We start from the raw sequence: 25,106 nt of genomic DNA, 5'->3' as shown, positions 1-25,106 counted from the left end.
TGTAGCATTTCAAATACTACTCGAATGCTTAAAAAAAAAAAAAAGTATTTGTTTTTTTTAAGTAGGTTTCTGATCAATTTAACATAGACACATAGTAGGTTTTTAATAATTTTTATTTTATTTATTTATTTAATAAACGGTTATTACATTTTGAAAACATAATGTTTTCAAAATTGTCATCGGTCGTAGAGCTTCTTTTTTTTTTTTTTGGTCACGGTTGCTCTTCCCACACTAAATACGGCTAACATAGAAATACAGAATATTCAACAAAAGTATTATTCGGTTATAATTGCACTTGGCAATAGTATTTATCCAACTAAATATTTCGAATAAAAATATAATATTCGAAAAAGCGTTTGGTACAAATAAGTATTTAATAGAAAAAAAAAAAATTATTCAAAATACCGTTGAAAACACTTCGTCCTGAAAGTATTTAAAATGTTTTCAATTCAATGCTTGAAAAAGTATTTTTTAATACTTTTACTCGAATATTTCACTAAGCACTGGGTAACCATTTATCAGTATTTGATCGGAAAAATAAAATACGGCCCTCTCGCGCCCGAAGCGGTGCATGGTTTGGTTGGTTACGCCGTACGCGAATGTCTACCCGCTGACCGTTCGGCGAATTATTATTATTTTTCAAACGTCGTTTCCCAATGCTGCCCAAACGCGCGACGATCAACCGGGACGGCCACAGCTGACGGTGTACGGGCCGGAAACGGCTCTCGGTCGCGCGTTTCGTGCGCAGTCGAACGGACGATAAGCGCGTTCCGTCCTCCCCGGGCAGGATATCAGTGTATTGTGTTACCGATGTCCAAGACGAACATATTTGGAACCCCTGCGCGGGCAATCGTCGCGGTCGCCGAGCGATAGGAATTGATTTCAAGTGTGTTACTAGGTTCACGTGAGTTGATTTCAATTAGTGCTGTTTCACATTTCTATTGGCGGCGTTTGAGTCGAATTCGTTTTTTTTTTTTTTTTTTTTTTTAATTTCCTCCCGTTGCCGTCCGTTCGCCATTTAAAGAAATTAGATTTGAAAAATAAAATATCCGTTTTACGGTTCTTCAGGACCGTCGCCATTCAGTAGTCGGTCAGCACTTGGTCTGCTATATTCGAACAAAGTTCTTTACCCGTCTATTGCTCGAGAATCATCTTCCGACGAAACTGCTACCAATATGGCAAACGGCATGAAGAAACTTGACGAATACAATTTGTCTGTCCTCCGCGAACAACTGTCGTTACCGGCCAACAAATATTGCTTCGACTGTCACCAGAGAGGACCGACATATGTGAATGTTACCATAGGATCGTTTGTCTGCACGTCGTGTTCCGGTCTATTGTAAGTATTTTCTTGCCATCAATTTGATGATCTGTTATTATATTGTACTTCTTTTGCTGTGACAATAAATATGCATAATATAATACTCATGTGAATTCAATATCCATCTGCTTGACTTTTGCATAGGTATATCTTGTTGTTCAATTCCTACAGCACTGGTTTTATAAATGAAATTTATACTTAATTTTATTTAGTTTTATTAACTATACATTTCTATAAATTTACTTATCAACCATTAAACTATAGAAGTAATCTTTGTTCTATTCATTGATTAGACATCATTTAGCAAAGTAAAATTTAGAAAATGATCTTTAACGCTTTTATAATTGATAAGATAAAAAACTCTTTATGTTTACATTCATAGATCATTTATGTAACTGTAAATATTAAGAATACTTTTCAACCTGAAAACATAAACTAATACAAGTTACCTATATAATGAATATATTACATATTTTGTTTCATTATTTAATATATTTATTATTTTTATGTTTTTTTATTTTGAAAACTAGGTATTCTTGATAAATTTTAAAATGATTTCACTGGTTTTCAACAAATTTATATTTTAAACTTTATTGTTTTTGTGAAGTACATTATTTATTTAAATATTCTAGTACAGTCTAGACAAAATCTGTATCTAAAATCCTACAAATATTTTTGAATTCATTAAATATTTATTTAAAAAAATAATTGTTTATCTGTCTATCACATTTAATATTATATTTATGTTAAGAATATTTTAAAATCTTAAAATTTATGTATAATAATATTTATTATTATTTATTATTATTATATTTTTTGTTTAGAGAAATAATAGATTTTGTTTGATTTAGTGCCAAATTAGTGATATTAATATTTATTAAAGCTTAATTTTATTTTTATTGCAAATGAAAAAAAAATTCCCAATACTCTGTCTTTGTATTTTACATTTATATTTTGTTATTGTTTGATTCATAAATAATTGTATTACATTATGAATCAATAGCTAATACCTACTTGATAATCTTATAAATGTTGAGATTAGTTTATGCAACCCATCCTATTGCTATATTTAATTAATATTTGTTGTAAGTAGGGAAAATATATGTACATTTTGAAGTTTGATTATATTTTATTTTTTTATTCTAATTTTATTATTTTTTATAAATAAACCCTTAGCAGCAATGGTCATTGGGTGGTATTAATATTAGCAAGAGCTTATTACTGAATTACATGTAGTTTGCTTATAGCTAATTGAGACTAGATAGTTTAATGTATGTATTTAAGATAATGAGAACTTGAACTTGAGATTATGTGATTATATTTCTATTTTGTTTTATATCAGTCAACTTTTGAATATCTTTTTTTGTTATTATAAAAATCCATTCCTAATTGAGGTTTGAATTAATTTATTAATATATTTAAATATATCTTTGATCAAAGTATAGATTTAAACTTAATAGCATAATATCTGTGATTAACTATCAGAGGGCAATTCAGGATCTTATATATCATAATGTACCAATTATAATTGCATTAACACAGTATGTCAATACTAGAATATCTGTATGCAACAAACATAGGAAGCCTAAATAAATATTTGGTACCCATTAATGTGTACATATCTTAATACTGACTTTTTCGTACAGTAAGCTATGGTGTTTTCTGTGACCCCTTATTTTATAATATCTGGCAGTGTTGATAGTTATTGATTATTATCTTTTATACACATAACTTTTTAAAAAAATTTATTAACTTTTTTTAAAATATTAAAAAAAAAAAAAAAACTGAACTTAAAACCAATACCTTTATGTTTATCTTTTATTCAAAATTCAAATTCTATTAAATATAAAACCAAAATATTTATTAATTTGTTATAAAATAAATTAATACTTATCTAGATTTTTCCTTCATCATTTTAAATTTTCATATTGGCATTTAATTTATATAAAAATATTATGAATAATTATATATGTTTATAGTTTACATATAAATTGTATTTTAACACCAAGAACAAAATCTAATGAGATAAAACTATATAGATATCTAATTAATAATTTATTTTAAATTATAATACATGCATTTTTAATATATTTATTAATGAATTTATTAATACATAAGTAATGAAAAAACTGTGCGTCTTAAAAAATGGTAAAGTATTCAATGGGGTAATTTATTATTGCTTATTAGTAATTAATAATAATTCCTAGTAAAGCAATATGGATCAAGTAAAAGAAAGCGCTTATTCAGTTGCAAAACCGACTTATGGGTTAAATACAAAAAAAAAATTAAAAATTAGTTATATTTTACATTCTGAATAAAATTAATATTATACCTATATATTTTATTTATTTCCTTTAGAAAAACTGTATCAAAATTCGACTTTGTGATCTACAAGGTCTAGAATTAGTATCAGAATTTCTTTAGAAAAGTCATTAATTTTAGTAGTTTTTCATATAAAAAAAAAATTACTTATGAATAATAAATCTCTTTATGAAGTAAGGTTTATTTTTGTTTACATTTATAATAGGATAGTTTCAAAAACATTTTAAATTTAATTTAAATAGTGTCTTAATATTATTAATATAGGTATACAATATTTGTGTGGGTTAAGTAATTTTTAGGATAAAATTTAAATTCAGTGATTAAATTTTTAATTGCTTTTAAGTGTATATAAATAATTATGAGCATAATTTATCACTACTTAAAATAATGTTTTTAAGTTATAACCTATTCAAGGGCCATCATTAACATATATTTACATATTTTGAATACTCTGACTGATCATCAATATGATTATAAATTTTTTTTTTTTGTATTTCATAAATCATATTGATAATTGATATAAGTAAAATATCTTAGAAAAATAATAATAATAAAAATGATTTATTGTAAAAAAAGAGTTAACAATAAATTATAACACTCTTTGTGAGCTTGGAGTACAGTAGGTAATATTAAATAACTGTCTTATAAAAAATGATTAATATTATAAAATACTTTCTAAATTTTTCAAAGATAATAATATCATTGAAGTAACATTATTATTAAAATGACAAGTGTAAGAAGTTACAAATTAAATACAATTAATACAGCATTTAGTTTTTTATTAACCTGTAATTTTTATGAATACATATCAAGCACAATAAAATTGCATGAAATACTGTGGTTGTTCTTTACATGCGAAATGAATAAATTTTCAATATTGTTCACAAAAAAAAAAAAAGCATTATTATCATTTATCAAGGATCTAAAAAAAAAATGTATTATATTTTATGCCATGTCTGTTTTATATTACAGTTAGTAGTAATTACAATCAGTTAAAAGTTGCCATTTAATTATGTCACCATTAAATATTTTTTCCTAACAAAACAGTTCAAAATGTTTTTAGTCTAGATGATCTGTTTTTTATTTAGATAAATATGATATTTGACTATCTGGTGATATACAGGCTGGTGACTAATATTGCTATATTGGTCTTTAAACTTAAAAAAAATGTATAATTACTCTCAAAAAAACGATTCTGAATGAAAGAGATTAGGTGAATCAGTTTATATATCTTATGGTTGATATAATAGTATTATCAGCTTTTTTAATAAGGTTATTTAACTTTTAACTAAATAACTTTTAATTAAACATTTCAATTGCCTATATATCCGTACATATTTCAGTATATTTATTTTTTTTTTAATTTATAGGAAGAAACATTGCACTTTTGAAAATGTACAGAGGGAGAGGGGGAGGGCTACAAGTGAAAAATATTGCTGAACACTGAACTAAGCACTATTTCCTCTATGAGAAACTTCCCAAGATTATAATGATTTAAGCAATTCTGGTTGAAATTGTGTACAATAGAATAAAATACATTATTCTTTCACTCAGAATCTAAAAAAAGTTTTTATTGTTGAGTTATATATGAAAATAATACCCATTTTAAATATTAACAATAATAGTGAATTAAAAAACGTTTTTCTCTGAAATAAAAGACATCTTCATTAAATCAACATCTAATAAATTTAAATTTTGTGAATCATTGTAAAATTCTATCAATATTAGATGTTATAAAAACCATAATATACTACAAACTTATGCATGTATTTATGCATTAACTAAATTGCTTATTGTCACTAAGAATCATATTACAAAACAATTTTAATTAAATGTATAATTGAATTATAATAGTATGCATTACTAGTACCATTGATTAAATATACTCATGTATGTGTATGTATATAAAATCTGGTACTACTGGTAGTACTATTATTTTATTTTATTTTATTATTATTTTTTAATCTATTTAAGCAACCTGCAACTTAATATTTTACAATAAATATTTACTATGTCAACTCATATAACAAATGATTCACTTGATATAGTATGTGTCATATTATCGTCAAAATAAGTTTATGTTTCATACTTGGTACTGCAAGCAAAGCAATTGTTTAGTTCGTATAATATTCAGGATGACCAATGACAATATTTTTAAAGAATTATTTAGCATGTTTAACAATGATTCTTAAGAATGTCAATATTAATTGGTGAATGATAGTATACAAGCACTTATGACTGTTATAGAAACATATTATTGAGTTCCTGAACTAAGATTCATCATGGTCATTAAACAACAATTCAACACAATTAAATTGATACAATATTATAACTAATAGTTTGAAGCTGTGATAAATAAAATAATATTGTATGACAAATATATTCTTTGCAGATTTTCAGATATTATATCTTATCATTAATAATAGTCATATTTTAATTAATATAGTTAAAGTTGTTTGAAATATTAGTTAAGTTATATAGTTTATATAATTATATCATTAATAGTATATTAATTTGTTAGGTTTTATTTAAAATCTTATACATAGTAAATAAATATGATGTGTTTATGTTTGATAAAATGTATATATTATATACATTATCGGGGAAATCAGATGAAATTACTATTATTTTTAAAATTATAGTATCAAATATATTATTTAGATAAATAATGTAGGAATTTTTGTATTTTTCCATTTATAAGTACATTTTATTAAAGATAATTTTCTAGAATTTTCATAGTATTAACATTTTGAATTTCTTAGTAAAATAATTCATTAAAACTTAATCTAATACTAATGAGTTAATATTAAACTTACAATATAAATTGGTGTATATGTTTAAATTTCAAGTAAATGTATATAGTTTAAAAATGAGAGAATATTTACTAATGAACATTTGTCTTACCAGTACTATTAAATTTAATAGATAAACTGTTGTAAATTATCAAAAATGTTATATTTTTTTTGTTTTAATTTATCAATTCAATTTCAATAATAGGTGCTGTGTAGTGTCAATAAAGTGACAGACATACATATGGGAATATGATAAATATAATAGCGTAGTTATAGTACAACAAGTTTTTTACCATATTTTTAAAATAAATACTGTACAATTATTTTCTAGACGAGGTTTAACACCACCACATAGAGTTAAAAGCATATCAATGGCAACATTTAGTACGGAGGAAATAGATTTTATCAAATCTAGAGGAAATGAGGTATGTTATACACATTATTAGAATAACTAAATATTGTAAGTATTTAAATATTTTTATATTCTTTATAATTTGTATTTAATTCATTTGTTTGTATTTTAATACAAATGGAAGCATTGAATTATATTTGTGTTGTAAAATATTATTTTATCATTTATTATAAAAAAATTAATTAAAATAATGTAATATAAAGTTATATATATATATATATATATATATATATATATATATATATATATATATATATATTTTAAGCAGTTTTATTTAGTAGTGAATAAAATTACTGTAGTATTTAAAGTATTAAATTATTGAAAAAAGTAGTGTGCTGACATTTGGCCATTCATCATATGGCTTAATCTTGTATGTGTAATGTATTATATTTGTTTATTTTACAAAACAATTTACTTATTTAATATAATATACTTAATCAATAAAGGCCCATTTTAATTTGTTTTTAAGCTCTCAAGCCTAAAACAAAAGTATATCATAACTAATTTGAATTATATTTATTTTTTGTATTTTGTATATTATTAAGTATACATGAAATAATGCTATGTAGTAAATAATGTAAGTTTTAGTTCAAGTCATATATCATTATAAAATGCAATATAAAATTAATTATTTTTTTATTTTTTTGGCACCACATTTAAGTGTTTGTAATGAAATTTTCTTCAATGATTTTGTTTATAATTTCGTGTTAGCCATAATATTTTTGATTCAATAATATAATATAATAATAACATATAATATAATTAAAATATACATAAATTAATTAATTTTTGTAATTTAAATATGCAATGCTTACGTAAAAAAATATACATGGTTTTACAATTTATATTATAATTTAATTTTTATTTGGTAAAAACATTTGTTAAGTTCATTTCTGTAAGTATAATAAAATTTGATACAACACTTAGTGAGAAACCATAATTCTAGCTAAAAAAACACCAAAATATTCATTAACTTTTTCATGTTATTTTTAAATGTTTATTTTTTATAAATATATAATAATGAAAAAGATGCATATTTAATTTTCAATTGGGATTGCAGTAAAGCAAACATTGAAATTGAAAATATGAATAATGAATATATGAAAAACAAACTCTATAGTTATTTTATGCAAATAAATTTTGATTACTGATTATCAGGGCTCGGAAGTTCTAGCAAATGCATATTTTTTTTGGTTCGTTTTAGAACATCCAAAGTAAGATACAAATATGTTTCTCACTACTCGAAAATCATACACAAAATTTAATTTTGCTATTTTTTAGCATATTTACGGGTTTTATTGCTATTTTGCTAATTTAGGGCTTATAGTGCTATTTTCGGGTATATTATCACATAATGTAGGAAATAATTACATTTTGTTGATAATAATTGTATTTACTTAGTTATGTTTTTAAAAATATTTTAATTATTGGAAATAATTAGACCTCATCAAATATTATTTTATGTTTTCATTAACAATTTGATGTACTATTAATAGTTAGTGAGTGACATCATTGTTATTCCCTGATTATATCATTGCATTAGATTATCAAACATTTTAATAATCTAGGATAATTTCCAAGGTAAATATATAAAATAATTGAATAATAAGTAAATTTCTACAAATATATTTAAGTAATTTAACATTTTTGTTAACAGTTTATAATTCAATCAGTCCAGCCTGTCTAATGAGCCCAACAATTTGTAAAATTACATTTTTTTTAAGTTAAATACATATTTTTTGATATTTCATGCTATTTATAACACATATTTTAGAGTTTTATAGTGCATATTTAAGAGCTAAAAAGTAACATTTTTAGTATTACAACTTCCGAGCTCTACTGATTATATATTAAACTTAATGCATACTACAATTTACAGGGAATACATATAGACTTACACCATATATAGTAATTAGAATGTATTTATTAATTTGTTTGATTATGTATTGTTAGTATATTTTAGTATATAATCAATCAATAATATACAAAAAAATATATTCGTATAATCATATCAATAGCATTGTATACTACAAACTATTTTGAACTTTTTTAAATTAGAACTATTTAACTCTTTATTTATAGTGTATATCAGTGGTTGACAAAATTCCTTGTACTTTATAATTTTTATGCCATATAAAAACACAATATTTAAAATATATGTATGTATATATACTACTAAGTATTAAACTTAAGTAAATAGTAATGTTTGAATTTAAGCCACTATATCATTTGTGGAGCTCCAGTGCCCAACGGAGCTCAATTTTATACCACTGGTATATATTTATATATATTATGCATTTGTTACCTATTTACTTAGTATACTGAGTTTTTTAATTAATTAATTCAGAATATGACCTTTTTAAATTATGATAATATGTTTTTTTTTCAATACTTATTTTAACATGTGTTCATTATATTTTAATTAACAAACAGTTACATTTGTAATGTTTTTGAAAATTGTTCTCTGTATTTGTTAAGTACATCATTCTTTAATAAAAATTTAAACTAGTGTATAATTTCTATAAGTTTTGGAATATTTTTTATTGAACTATATAATCAAAATTAATTTTTCATCATATTGTGTAAACAGATTTTTTCATCTCTTAATATTTCATACCATTATAATCTTATAATTGTATAAAATGATTAATTAATTAATAAAAAAAATGTGTTATAGAATTGTCAAAGGATTTGGTTAGGGATGTACGACTCAACACAACCTACCAAAGATGAGAAACAAATTAAAGATTTTATGGTTGCTAAATACGAAAAAAAAATGTATTATTCTGATCCAGTTTCTCAAAAATTGAATAATGGTATTCAAGCAAAATCGACTGTTACCACACCTATTATCACTGCAGCCTATGAAGTAAACATAAACTATATTTTCATTATTAAGAATTCAATAATCACTCAATTATTATGGTTTACTTATATTTGCTATAATATATCATTTTATTTTATACATTTTAGAAACCTATTAACATAACTACACCAGCCATAAATATATCATCACCAAACAAATTTGAATTTTTTAAAGAAGAACCTCTTGCTCAAAATCATCAGTCTCCCATTCAAACAGCTCAATCGTTTGCAAATTTTGATAATAATCCAGCATTTTCTACATCTTTTGATATTTCAAAAAGTATCGGTATGTTTAACAATATTATGTAATTTATAATTTAATTTTAAGCGTATAAAATATTTGATTGGGTCTGTTAATCAAATTTTAAATTTCTATCTTATAAATATTATTTTATAATTGCTCATAATAAAGTTATAAGAGTTTTCAGGTTTGAATTTTATACCATTGATGTATATTTTTGAAAGTAATATTCAAAAATAGAAGTATACTTTTCATACTTTTTTTTTGTTTTTTTAATCTCATGTAATTTTTCAAACCGTTTTTATGAATCTATTTTAATAAATATTAAAATACCCATTAAAAATTATATTTCAGTTTAACAGTTTATTAGTGAAAAATATCTTTAATATTATGTTTATATTTTCAATACAATTTTTGCAATGCTTTTCATTAGTATATTGTTTTTTAATAAACCATATAATCTAGGAATACTAATATTTAATATTTATTGGTTTATGTTAAGACTTAAATTTTAAGTTTGTTCAACCGCTACAAACTGGGTATTTTGATTATTTGACATCAAATCCAATACATTTTTCACCAGCAAGAAAACCAAACAACATAAATAATCGATGGAGTGAGTTTTATATTGGTTTTGTGTTGTAATTTTTTCCATCTTTAGTTATGTATGTGAAGTTAAATAATGTAGACATTATTATTTGCAAAAATATTATTTATTTTATAATTAGCTTAATGAAGTTGTATGTATTTGTTTATTTTTTTTTTCTTTAACTACAGAAATATCTTGAAATTATAAATATTAAGCCTATTCACTTTTTTTATTTTTATTGTGTTCAATTATATTTTTATCTGTTAGTATCAATTTAAACATCATATTTAACAAAAAAAACATTTAGGTAGTTAGCTTAAGTACTATAAACAGAATACAATACAAATATTAAATTTTCTTGTCTTTAAAATTATTTTGTTTAAGAGTTTAAATTCACAACCTTTCAAATTAATAACAAACCTTTTTAATTAAAAGATAATTGAGGATATTTTTGTATATATCTATTTCATTGTATGATGAAATGTATAGTATAATTTGAATTCGTTCTTAATATATTTACAATTTTATGTTTTATTTTTGATATTCTATTATGTAACATTATGTATTATAAAACTGTTTTTATTTGATATTAACATTTTAATTTTTCTTAGCAAGACATTTTTATTTAGCATTTTTAGATTTAAAGTTTTATTTATAGTTTTGTTTTTAAATTTGTATTTTGTTAAACAAATTTGTTTTGCTAATTATTTTTTCCTACAAATATAGGTGTTGCGATAGAAAGTACTAGTCCTAGTACTAGTTGGAAATCTAATGGTTCTCAAGCACCATCTGAAGACCGCTATGCTGCATTGAAAGATCTCGATTGTTTAATGAAATCTCAAGTTCATCAAGATACTCCTCCCCAATTAGATAATAGTAACAGCTCTGCATGGAGTAAGTGAAAATATAATTTACTTACAATAGGTATACAATCATTTATAATTACTAAAATATTTTAAAAATTTTTGTAGGTTCTGATGCATCTTTAAATGGTACATGGAGTAATCAAGTATCTGAGAATACTACTCAAAACCCATTCAAAAGTAAGAATACTTGTTTGTAATTTATATTTTGTACTTTTAATAATTTTATTTTATTATTTTTATTTGCAAAAGGTAATAACAACTTGTTTAATTTTTTAATTGTAGGTTGTATTCAAGATAGCTGGGCTCCATCAAACCATGTAGTTAATCCATTTATAAATAATAAATCAGGTATTTGATAACAATAGAAAAAAATAATCAAGGCTTAATTTAAAAATTGTTTTTACTTTTATTCATTTATTTTATAGATGATTGGGAGAATAATATTCAATGGCCAAATGGTTTAACTTCTAGTCAATCAATGGGTTTTAATGATGTAAAACCATGGAGTGCAGATTTTGCCAATCCTTTTAAAGTATAATAATATGAATTATTATAACAGAAATTATTCTTAGATTATTTTTTTTTTTTATAAATTTAGATTGGATCAGATTCCCCATTAAACAAACATTCAAGTAATCCATTTTTATAAAACTAATATCAAAAGAAGAAGGAAATATATCTGGTAAATTGAAAAGCATTAAACTGTAATATAGTTATTGCTATATAGCTATAGCAAGGAGATTTATTATATTTTTGTTAAAAACATTGTAATAAATCTAAAATAAAATTTTAATTTTAATAATGCTTTATAGTTAAACAAAATTTATGAATTATACATTGCATGTGTGTAAGCATATTACCACTTCATGCGAGCAAGCCGATAAGCATTTTTCCTACATAAAAATGTATGCAACTATCTAGTCTTGCTATATTAATAGTTTGCTTCAATTTCTATTTTCTTTGTAATATTTTTTTTTAAACATTTAGATAATTAATTTTGTAAGTTTTAAACATAATCGCAATGAATGTATACAATATGTTATATCAAACAAAATTTTCAATCTTATATAAATATTTTAAAAACATAGCTTATTTTTAATAGTTGAGTAACTATATAAAATCATTTACATAACTATATGCATATACCAGTAACTTGGTATATATATATATATTTTACTCAAATGGTTATCATATTAAAATAAAATAATACTATAATATCTAAAATATTCATGTATTTTAATCATATCAAATCATTTAATATAATTTAATTTGTGTATTTCTTATAAATCATATAAAAAAAAGGAGTAACTAATTTATATTAATATAAGTTATCAATTTCATTATATTCTTAAAATAAATTTGGTTGGATGTTTAATTTTGTTACTTTGTTAAATTACTACGACAACTGATATTTTATGCAAATTTTTGAGTCTTAAATTATTAAAAAATACATACTTCTGATATTCTGGTATTTTTGATTTTGTTTAAAGAAAAATAAGATAAATTTTAAATGGCTTTTTTTTTTTAAAGCTATTTGTAAACATTTCGGACCGTCCATTAAAATTTATCATGGAGTTTTATGATACTCATAGAATGTTTTGTATTATTATATTTTTATCCAATGGCAATTATAATATATAATATATGTATTGAAAATTATAACCCATTGGTATATTATGCTTAAATATATATATTTAAAAGCCAAAATATTAAACAAATTTTGGAATATTCAGGAAGTTGAAAGTTTTCTGGATTATAATGTTGAATTGTAAGAACCTTAACATTAAAGTATATTCATGAATTATATTTATTGAATCTCTATGCTTACATTCTGTATACATACTTATATTGATAAATATTTGTATGTTGTTACTGTTTGTAATTGATATCTATTATGTGTTAACTATTAGATTTTAAATAATATTTATATTCAGTTATTAGTTTTATTTCTTTATTTTTTGAAAAAATATAAACTTTTTATTGTATTAATTCATTAAAAATGATTATATAATAAATTAATATTGAACAAAATTTGTAATAATTAAACTTTAAATTAAACTAATAATTAATAAACTATTTTGAATAATAGATTTTCATATTTTTTCGATTGTGAATTTTAAAAATTATTTTTATTTATAAAAAGAATTTCAATTTCAATATTCATAGTATTCAAAAAAGTATTGCTGTATCAAAATACTATAATATTAATATCATATATTATCAAAGGTTTGCCTTATTAATGTTTTTGGTTATTTAAAAAGAAATCTTGGAATTCATTAGTTTGGAAAAACATTGTGTTTATTTTTAAATTTTTTAATCAAATAAAATATTATTGGGCATCAAATTAACTATTTTAATTTATAGTGAAGTATCTTTATAAATTAATATATTATAAAATACTCTTTAAATTTCAATCAATTATTATATTTATTATTTGGTTGTTTTTAAAACACAATTTATTGTTTTTATCTTTGCTGATATATATTTCTTATATATTAATATATAAATGGATAAATAATTTAATAGTTCTATAGTTGTAAAATAATATTGTTTAATTTTATATTAGTAATTTATAATTTTTATATTAATACACTATATTTGATGCTAAATTTTTTTGAAATCTTAATCGTGTCCACCAAAGTATGTTAATCATGTTTAACAATTTTAACTGTGATAATTTTTTTATCTTACCCAAAATGTATGTTTAATTTAAAGAATGTTTATTAAATAATAAGTTAAGATTAAAATTGTATTTTGAATGTGCTTTATTTCTCAATGTCAGTAATTATTTATTTTATGTCAAATAGTTATCTTTCAATTTTTGATAGGTAGTAAAATAAAAAATACAAAAGTTGCCTTGATTCAGTAATATTTTTGCGTACCTATACCAATAATATTTTATTAAAAATATCATATTACCTACAATATTTAAAAAAATGATACTATTAACTATACACTTGAACATCTATATTTTTTTAAAATTTATCAAGACTTATATTTTTTATACCATTTATTCAATTGTAATTTATTTTAAATTTTAATGCACTTTTTAATTGACCAAATAATTTTATGAAGTTGGATACAGAAACCAATTAAAAAAATATATTTTATCTTCATGTGTCAATTAATTCACTCGTATATTATATATTTATCCATTTTATTTAATAATCATAAATCTTAAATAGTTAACATTTTATTAAAATGTACATATACCATAGTACCTTAATTTATTATATTAATTTAAGCCAATACGTATAATGTTTTATATAAATTGTGCACAGAGTGTTTTAAACTCGTATGGTTTCATAATAGTTATGTATACATTTTTTTAAAAATGATGCTGTGTTTTTTATTTTCTTTACTTATAGGTATGTTGAATTTGTCATAATATATGAAACTTTCAGTGTTTTGGAAACAAAATAATTTACAAACAACAAATGTTAATAAATAACAATTTAACATTTAAATATTAAATGACAAATTAGAATTCTGTCTGATCAGTGAATTATATACAAATAGAAAAAAATTGTTAAAATGTCACTTTCATTAGCCCAATAGTTTTAAAATTACACTTGAAGTGTTAAATATAATGCAAAATAATTTTCGAGTGGTTTATATATTTATATATATATATGTATATTATATTACTTGATTGAAATTATTATTCTTTAGTCTAACTGAACACTTTAACTTGATAAAACAACATTTAAATTAATTCTTGCACTACTCAATTTAAATTGTTTAAAAATTAAATTTTATAATAAACCATTTTTATTGAATTATTTAAAATCTCAAAAAGTGAAAGCTTAAGTGTTTACTTACATTTTTGTTTATTCAATTTTGATTTTGTTAATATTTCTTTTCTCCGGTAGTATTGTTATAAAATATTTTATTGGTAATGGTATGCAATTTTTCAGTATAAAAGACTTAATTTTTGTAAAACTTATTAAAAATGATAAAAAAATAAAATTTTATTATAAATTTATTAATGCCTTTAATCATAGCTATTTTATCATGTGTGAGGGAAGTGCATTGACATTAGTTAAAAACTACACATTCATTCAAGGTAGAATGAACAATATTTATGTAACTGTTTGACATTTTAACTGTTTCTTTAATATAAGTTATATTTTAAGTCATTTAATTTAATTAAAACTGTTGCTAAATAATGATACGCAATAATTATATACAATTATTTTTAACAAGTCAACATTTAATTTTTAGCCGTTAATTATGTCTGCCAAAAAGAAATGGAAATTATGTTATTGTGTTAAAACTTTTAATAATCAGTAGAAATTAACCATATTATTATATTTACATTTGTTGGCCTATATTTATGTATGGATAAAAGTATATATTTTTTAACCCTATTCTATATATTAATTTTCTATAGTTGTGTTTTCTTGCTTTAATACATATTTAATATTATAAATATTTGTAACATTATATATTTTTAGTAAATTTTTGTAAATGCAATGATACTCTATTGCAGAATACTGAATTTATTCTTTTAAATAACTATTATACACCATATATCATGTAAATGTTGACAAACCTATATAAACCTATACTCATATGTATATTTGAACAATTATATTGTTACTAATTATAATTGCCTTATTATTTGTATTAAAAAAAAGAAAATTACAATAACTTGAGAAAATACCTATATTATAATATTATTGTTAAATTATTGTTTTCTTTTATTAAAATTATTTACATTACTCTGTGATATAGAAATATTAAATAAAATAAATTTATTAATATTTAAAAAAAATATATACTACCTCAATGTTTGTTGTTTATATGTTATATTTTTATATTTCTTGAGTATTTAGTATATTATTTTTAAATAATGGTGCAAAATATTTAGTATAAATTTTTCGCTATATTTGTGTACTATATTTTTTACGCTAGTTATTTATAAAAAGAACATCTCAATATTATATTCTTTCAAAATGTTTTATTTCCTTATATTATTTGAATTTAATTTATTATAAATTATTGGTAACTCAGGCCATTGGGTGTTGGATGTTTTTGGTGTGTTGGTTTGTTTGTGTGGTAAATGTTGAATGGGAGATCCTTGATGTTTTCTTTTTTCTAGGAGGTTGTTCCACCCATAAAATAAAACCATCAGTGACTGTTCGAACCGGTGAGGTTAAACACAACATTCATATCTCACTTTGCTATAACCCTCCCCCTTTGATTTATTGAGAATTATAAATATATTTATTTAATCTTTAAAATAGAACATTATATTGATATGGAAATATAATTTATGTGAAATTTGGTCTTTAGATTAACAAGATGAATATAAATTTTTTTTAAATCATAATAAAAATATATAATTTTTATTTGTATTTTGATTCTACTATACATTTCAAAAGTTGAATATTTAATTGAATAGAAATAAAAAATAAAATAAATTTAATTAAGTTATTAAAGCTAATTTCTAATAGAATTAAGTTTATTTTATATTATCAGTAAGGAATTGAACAATGATAGTGTATTATAGGGGAAAAGGCTTAAGCAATTTAGCTAAAAAATTACCATCGAGAACATTTATAGCAAATAATACAATTGAAATGCATGACAAATTCATTTATATGACATTAGTTGTTTACATTTAGCTTACTTATTATAATTAAAGAATGATAATAGTGAATATTAACCCTATAACTATTATTTGAGTATTAAAAAAAATCTATTGTTTTTAGAACAATAACATATAGTTATAGTTCTGACTCATATAAAAATGTTAAAAATGTTACCATTGTTTTTTTATAAAACAATTCATTTTCATAAGATGTTGATTAGAACTCTAATCTTCTATTTACAATTTTCAAAGGAAAGAGGAATGTTTGAAAAATTGTATAAAAAGTACATAAAATATATTGAGCCCATTATACGTGGATTTAATGGGAAGGTAGAGGAGTGACTACCCTCTCCATAGGCAATAGTGTATAATTTTTTATTATTACTATGAGTGGAGTTGATCAATTTGCTATCTAAATTTTTGGACAATTAACTTGGATGTTCGTGTTAATTGATGGATCATGATTCGAAAACGAATTTTATTTTTAACTATTAAAGTACATTAAGTTCTATCGTTTTGTCACTTCGCATACATTTACAATAATACGAATTTTGTGTCTATTTACTAATAATTAACAGTAGAGATTTGCTATGACGAAAAAAATATTTTACTGTAAAATTATGCCAATGTAGTCACAAATTATGCTCAAAAAAATTGTACCAGTGGATATTAATATAATATTTTAGACATTGTGCATACAGAAGTATATATATATATATATATATATATATATATATGTATCACATTGTATTTTGTGGAAGTTGTGGTGAATTGTGCATAGGAGTGTTTAGGCAGTCATTATTCTTACGACTTTTACATGAATTTATGTGTAAACATTTGACCGTTTATATGATATAAAATATAAAGATTAAAAAATGCTTAAACAGTTCATTTTTAAATTATATTCAAAATTAAATAGTACCTAGTACCATTGATTATAGAATATTCTATAATCAATGCTAGTACCCATCGACTTAAATAATATAAAACATTTTAAAATTAGTAGCATTTATTTCAGTTCTAGTTACCTACATATAATAAAAATGTAATATTAAATATTATTTGCCGTCTTAAACACTAACTTATAGTGTTCACTGGCAAATACGACACTGGATATAGATAGGTATATTATTAAACTCGACGATGACTATTCGCACCAAAGAGTTTGTAGAACACAGTCGTTTGCACGCCACTCTTAAAAACTTAAAAAACATAATTTTTACAAGACATCCAATAATATATCATGGTGTGCGTAAACATATATACCAATTAAGAAATTCATTATTTTCCGGATGCACGATGCATTGTTGTAATATATTTATATAATAGCAATGTTAATTATCTTGAAAATATTTAAAAACTACTATGTCAAAATTAAGCCTTAACATATTCGGGTTCCTTTATTTGATCGTGTTTGAAACGAGTTTGCAATTAATTATATACTGCTGACAGGGAAATAAAGGGGCGTTTAGGCGCATAGTCACATGAAAACAATCAGGTTAGTTTGACGTATTTTATCTTACTCAGACGCGTAGTTTATGACTAGTCGTGAGATAATCTGAATTATGCAAGATGGTTTCTGACTGGAATAACATAGGTATTATCATAATCGAGATTCCTATACTTTTTTTAATTTACAAATTATAATATAGGTAATAAACCATACTATTTTCTTTTTTTTCATTAGGTACATAATTTTTAAAATTAATTTTGCTAAAATATTTTGCCGCCCCTGAGACTTCACACCCCCGGGTTTGCGGCTACCCGTGCCCCCTCCCCTAAATATGGGCTTGTATAGGTACAATTGTATTGCTATTAAAATATTAAAATCAAAGAAATTAAAATTTCAAATCAAAACGTATGCCAAATAAAACACGACATTATTTTTAGTGATTTTTAAGACTTTTAGACGGTTTCGGGAAAAATTCAAAAATCACATATATACGTATGCTTCCGATATCCCTTTATGAAAGTTGCTTTATATGGTACTCTTGGATGGGTTTTTGTTGCTCGGAAAAACGTTTTTATAAAAAAATAATAAAACCAACCTGATAATTTCTTTCGAAATCAATACAACAGCGTGCAGACGTATTATTTGTGTCACATTTCATAATATCTTAGACATGTCACAATGGGATACGTGAGAATAATAATACCTGAGTATTTTTATTCCGGATTTTCGTCGAGCGTAAGAGATGTTAACGGAGGAGAGGGAGGGAAATATAAACCTGTCTCGTCGTTCATTTGACCTGACCTTGAGCGGGGTTTTACATCGGTCGTTCGGAAATATTTTGTCTGGACCGCATCGTAAACGCTTCCAAGCATCGTTGTGTAACGCGACAGTTGTCACAGCAATACGGTAGTGGTGGTAAGTTGACATCTTCGACCAAATACGATTCACTGCGGCAGATCTGTTGCATAGGTGTTTAATGTCGGACCCATCTCACCCGACTATATTAGTATTTGGTCTTGCCGAACACCGACTTAGTCTACACCTACATTAGATCCGTATTTCTCCCGATCCGACGTTGTCCGGCCATCGGTATCCGATAACGTTAGACATGAATACCTACAGTGATTCCGACGTGATCCGTTGCATACTGTATACTGTCTAACCATTCTACTGCAGTCTGCAGTAGAAACTATTGCAGAAAACACGTGATAGCGAAACGAGTGAATCTGATGATGATTTTTTGTGTTGATCTTTAATAGAAAATAACGTCCTTCTAAAGAAACGTTGAACAAAAACATGGGTACATGAATTCAATTTAGTCGATCTAAAGGAGAATTTTTTACAACTTGCGTAGGTACCTATGCGGAATTACTCGTTCCTATTGATTCCCACAGCTCACATTTTATATCACGGTTGTGGTAAGCTTTCACCCTCTGGTCCCACAGACGAGGTTCATCTCTCACAAGCTGTATTAACAACCATGGACGGACTGGGTAAATATTTCAGGCCGGGAATTTTTTTCGCCAGGCCAAAAATTAACAGGGGACCAACGATTTGGTCATAAGTAGGGCTCGGAGCTTAATGCGCTCAAAAAAGTACAAATATGCTTTAAAAATACACACTTATATTTTATTTTATTTTTGTACACAACATTTTCATTTGCACAAATATTTTATAAAATTATAAATATAGAAAAAGCAAAGTAATAAAAATAATTTTTATTTTTTATTTTTAATCATAATTTAAAATAATAATAATAAAATAGCATTAAAAATGTTTCTTGAATAAAAAAAATGCACTTGTAGAATGTTCAATAATCATTGAGTTATTTTCCTAGAAAAGTATTTATAGAAAATCATCGTATTTCGATAGCAGCTGTTCCTGTTTAATATTTGTACAATACTTTATTTTAGGTAAAGCTAACTGTAGTTATAATTTATATATATATATATTATATTAACCAATAGAGGAAAAAAATTGTTTTTAATGTCAAATAGAAATTTGAAAAATACGATACAAGAATATCTAGAAAATTCTCTCAATATAAATGTATTTTTTTATTTTTTAAATTTTCATACTAAATCTTCAAAAATCATAAAATATGCTCTAAAAAATATAAAATTAATATATATGCTCTAAAATCTAAAAATCACTAAGTATGCAAAAATATGCACTAAAAACTTTTGATTATAGGATTACAATTTTTTTTTTTTTTTACTACTGCCGGATATTTGATCTTGATCGGTGGGTCAGATCAGTTTTCTTCGGATACTTCGCACACGTACCTACCCATATCTGTTGGGCATAACTATAATAGGGATCAATGTGCGCGATCACTATTCGGACCCTGATGCTTGCAGAACCCGAAGTGCGCAATGTTTTGGTTTTTTTCCTATGTTTTTTTTTACATTTTTTTTCTTTTTAACAAACTCTGTAAACACGTTTTTCATGGTTTGTCGTATGAATACAATATTCAGTGCCTACCAATGTTAACAACATGCGACACACCGGGGCTTCTAAAAAAAGTTACTATTAAAACACCCATATCTACCTGCCGTACATTTTGTTTTTATTCTTACGTGTCTATTATTATAGAAGTAAGTAACTATAATGTGTGTATGCTCGCTAAAATTATAATAATATTTTTAAAACGAACTAAGTAATTGCAAGTAAATGTACTGCGCTATATCTGCATAGGTACCTACATAATATGATTTATTGATCATGGTTAATAAGCCAAAATTATAAATATCAATTTTACATACGATCATAGGCAGATCCAGAGTTTTACGTTTGAGTGTGCCCTGTTATTTTTTGAAGTTATTTTTTTTAAAATATAAAGGGGATGCCATAAAAAAATTTAAATTGTTATTGAACTTAAAGTTAACGATAATAATATAATCTTACCTAGTCTCTGTGAGTTGCTAGATTTATTTTATTTGAAATCAGAAATACCAAAATTATTACTAGCTAAAAATAGTTACCACCACTATTAGAGCGAGATTTTCATGCAGACAACAATAACATTGAATATAATTTAACAATAATAATAAACAAGTACGCGTAGACCGTGTAATGATTTAAATTCTAAAAATAAAGGCTTCGTTAATAATGTAAAATAACGATTGGTAAAAAATACATAATATGTATATCAGTATATATCAGTATATTATACTGATATTAAAATTCAGTTTACACTACTTATATATAAAGTAAGGTATGTATATGGGTTTACCCACGTTCGGTGACTATAAAACAAAATTCGAGTGAAGATTTAAAAAATAAATCAAATTAGGTATTTGGTAAGTATTCACTTTATACAATTCAATTTTGAAATTAAACTCCAAATAACATAAGCAGGATTTATACTTAGGTCTGCTGCTTTTTACAGTGCTTAAAAAAAATGCATTTGCTAGGAGTCCCAAGGCCTATTTATTACACATTTACTGGTGATTTAATTTTAGTTTCGCCATGATTTAAAATTTAAACGTTGATCATTATTTTAAATTGCTTGTTCAAAACACTATATATGTACCTTATTCATATTTCTTATTGCATTTAAATGTGAAATACCATCATAATTGTTTTTAATTAAAAAGTTCATTTTTATTATAATTAGTTTGTAATAAAATAAATTAATAATATTTTCATATTGTGCGAGTATATTTATTAAAACGCTATTAATTGCTTTTATTATAAAATAATTATAATAAACAAACTTTTCAGTTACAAACAATTATGATGGTATTGCACATATATATGCATCAATACATAGGAATACATGACGCAAGTCATAAACTGTTCTAAATGCATTAATTTATATTTTTTGTTTAAAACGTTTTGCTATCTTTATACTACTACATATTTACATAAATATATTTTATATAAAATAATATTTCGTATTTTTGAAGTTGAATAAGTCCGTGTTGGTATAGTAATAATGGACGAAGAACGTATTAAATAAGTCTTTGGTTTTCAAATATCGGTTTAAACTGTATCATGGGCGTCACTAAAGTCCAAATTTTGGGGTAGCAAAGTTTATTTTTAGAAAGTAAAAAAATAAATTTTTAAAGGTGTAACATGATAACTGGCTTACTTAACTGGCTAACTCTTCTTCATAAATATTGATATAACGTATAGTGTATACACTGCCTTATTGTCTGTATTGAACTTATCACAAAATATATTTTAGATACAATCACAATAATATATGGTCTATGTTCGTACACACTTGAATAATAAACTTCGAATATTTTTTTAAAATCTATAATTTTTTTTGGGGTAGCGAAAAGATACCCTTGCTACCCCACAAAAATTTCTATGGTAGCAAAGATACCCCTCGTACCCCTTAGTGACGCCTATGAACTATATTTTATTGTATCGATAGTGAAGGAAATTACAATTATTAATATATATATATATGTAGCTAAAACATGTTTTTATTTTTATTTTCAAGATTAATGGGATTTTCTTTTTCTTTTACATGAACCAAAAACACTGGCGTCATTTGTGAAGTAGGGGCAACTCATGCATTTACCACAGTTTAAAGTTTACCCATTCTAAAGTCGGCACATCATCAAAACATAAATACGTACCATTTTATAAATCCATTTACATGTTGTAAATCAGAATTATGAGACGTTTACTATATGGGTACCGTTGTACAAAACACAAATTATTAAATTTTTGGAATGGTTTGACGTTCTCCTCCCCACATGTTAATCGGAAGTTTGGTAAAATAAGCCTTCGAGATGACAATTTTATAAAAGCATGTCTTACTCTAGAAAAAAGTGAAATGACATCACTGACCAAAAGTAATTTTTGTTACCCCTTATTTCTGTATTTCATTATATTTAAATATTATTTAAATGTAACTACCATTCAGTATAGTTCTCTACTATTGTTTATTTTAAGTGTTATTTTTATTTTTCAAAATACAAATGAACGATTGTTTTTTAATGTTATTATTGCCCATATATGGTAATGTTATAATGTGAGACTCTCAACTTTTTTTTGTATAGAAATTAATTATGATCTTATATTTTCTATACTCATGAATATTAATCCGTACGAACTGTGCATGGATCTTATTATAAATATAAACTTATACATCAAAAAGAATAAAAAAATCGAAATTTTTATTATCTAGGAATTTCAGAAAACGTAATAAACGTTCATCCACTTGTAATAAGAAGGCGAGTGTGTTTGATAAAAACAAAACGGACTTGTCTGTCAATTCCTTCGTAATTAAACGTGATCATAAGAAGAAAAAAATCAGATTTGTCTATTTTTGTTTAAGATAGATTTATATGACGAGTTCTTTAATTCTGATGTGTTGTACTCCCGTGATATATATTACTATGTAGGTATATTAGAATTTGGTCCTATCGCGTTTACTCTACTGTATGCAAATAAATAAAATTACTTTGCGATCATAAATCAAATTTTATCTTATAAATACTCGTCTTTTTTTATTTAACACATTCAACTTGTCCGGTATCATATTCGAGATTCGATACCGACTATTAGCCTTAATCGTTAAATCATTAAAGAAATATTAGCCATAAACTATCAGCAAAAGCCTACAGTTATTTTAAATATTCGGGTAGTTTGTTATAATTGGTGTGTTTAAATACTTCGATTAAAATAATATTATCGATTACAGACTACTACCTATTAAGTATGCATTCTGCATAAATAACAATTTAAAACAAAATATTTCAGACCTATCTTAACCAATGCATTTCACGAAAAATATGTACAAGACGTTTTCAATGCGGTTAAAGCTTATTAGTCACCGAATATACTCTATTCAAATTAAATATAATTTCTATTTATATATTTTAGGGCCAACTGTTTGCAAGTCAGCTGGCATATGAGGAGGAACCGAATGATTTATAACTGTTGGTAAATGCTTTTTATAGTATATAATATATTGGACGGTAATATAAAAAATATTATGCTAATAAATAATAAAATTTATTGGTTAATGTGAATTAATAAATTGTTATAAAATTTGATTTTTAGATTGTCAGAATTTCGCAGCTGTTATACAGAATCAATTTTGAAAAAAAAAATTAAAGCTCAAATAATGTTATTATAATTTATACAACTAATTATAAACAAAACGCGGCTTTCAAAAGTAAACATTTCAACAACAAAAACTTGACTAATTAATTTTTATAATTTAATATCACAGAAGACAAATGAGATAGATTTGATTAATCTAATAAATTAATTGAAACGTGATTTTCATTTATTTATACATATGAACATATACTCGTATATATATATATTTAGTTACATCGTAATACAATTATAATTAAACTACTTACAGTTTACAGTATGAATACTGGGGCCCCGTTTTCAGAACAATTGAATAAACTAATACACAATAGTATAAATTAGTTTGAAATTTTTTAAAAAAAAATGATGAAACTATATTAAAAAACTCTAAGTTTGTCACCAAGAAAAGTTAAATTTTCGGAATAACTGTATTGTTCGTCACATTTACAATTACAATTATAGGTCGTAAATTTGAATAATCATAATAATTCATCTAAAAAACGTATTTGCATCAGTTGGAGTTAATCATAAGTAGTTATAGGAGTAGTTATTACCAGTCATCGAATATAAATTTCACAACATC

At 23.8% G+C, this 25,106-nt stretch overlaps 1 protein-coding gene across 2 annotated transcripts; it reads left to right on the top strand.

Annotated features, from left to right (window-relative positions):
• The first annotated feature begins 575 nt into the window (after nt 1-575).
• On the top strand, nt 576-12,210 carry LOC112694293 (arf-GAP domain and FG repeat-containing protein 1). Of its 2 annotated transcripts, XM_025569719.1 has the most exons (10): nt 576-1,339; nt 6,767-6,860; nt 9,525-9,716; nt 9,821-9,998; nt 10,456-10,569; nt 11,269-11,436; nt 11,514-11,585; nt 11,691-11,756; nt 11,834-11,940; nt 12,007-12,210. In XM_025569719.1, the coding sequence occupies exons 1-10, from the start codon at nt 1,176-1,178 to the stop codon at nt 12,055-12,057; spliced, it is 1,206 nt and encodes a 401-aa protein (XP_025425504.1). In that variant the 5' UTR covers nt 576-1,175; the 3' UTR covers nt 12,058-12,210. The 2 variants fall into 2 exon arrangements, with proteins under 2 accessions (XP_025425504.1, XP_025425509.1); XM_025569724.1 differs by lacking the exon at nt 10,456-10,569 and having other exon boundaries at nt 588-1,339.
• The last annotated feature ends 12,896 nt before the right edge of the window (nt 12,211-25,106 follow it).

This window comes from Sipha flava, unplaced genomic scaffold (genome assembly GCF_003268045.1).
Source record: "Sipha flava isolate LNK unplaced genomic scaffold, YSA_version1 0_pilon_pilon, whole genome shotgun sequence".
Lineage (NCBI taxonomy): Eukaryota > Metazoa > Arthropoda > Insecta > Hemiptera > Aphididae > Sipha > Sipha flava.
The sequence above is the reverse complement of the archived record's forward strand: the minus strand, read 5'-3'. Positions and strand labels throughout refer to the sequence as shown.

Bases quoted from the DNA above. Each gene is read 5' to 3' on its own strand.
- LOC112694293 (XM_025569719.1), top strand. From the start codon at position 1,176: ATGGCAAACGGCATGAAGAAACTTGACGAATACAATTTGTCTGTCCTC. The intron at 10,570-11,268 runs GTGAGTTTTATA...CTACAAATATAG, and splicing joins CAACATAAATAATCGATGGA to GTGTTGCGATAGAAAGTACT. The intron at 11,757-11,833 runs GTATTTGATAAC...TTTATTTTATAG, and splicing joins ATTTATAAATAATAAATCAG to ATGATTGGGAGAATAATATT.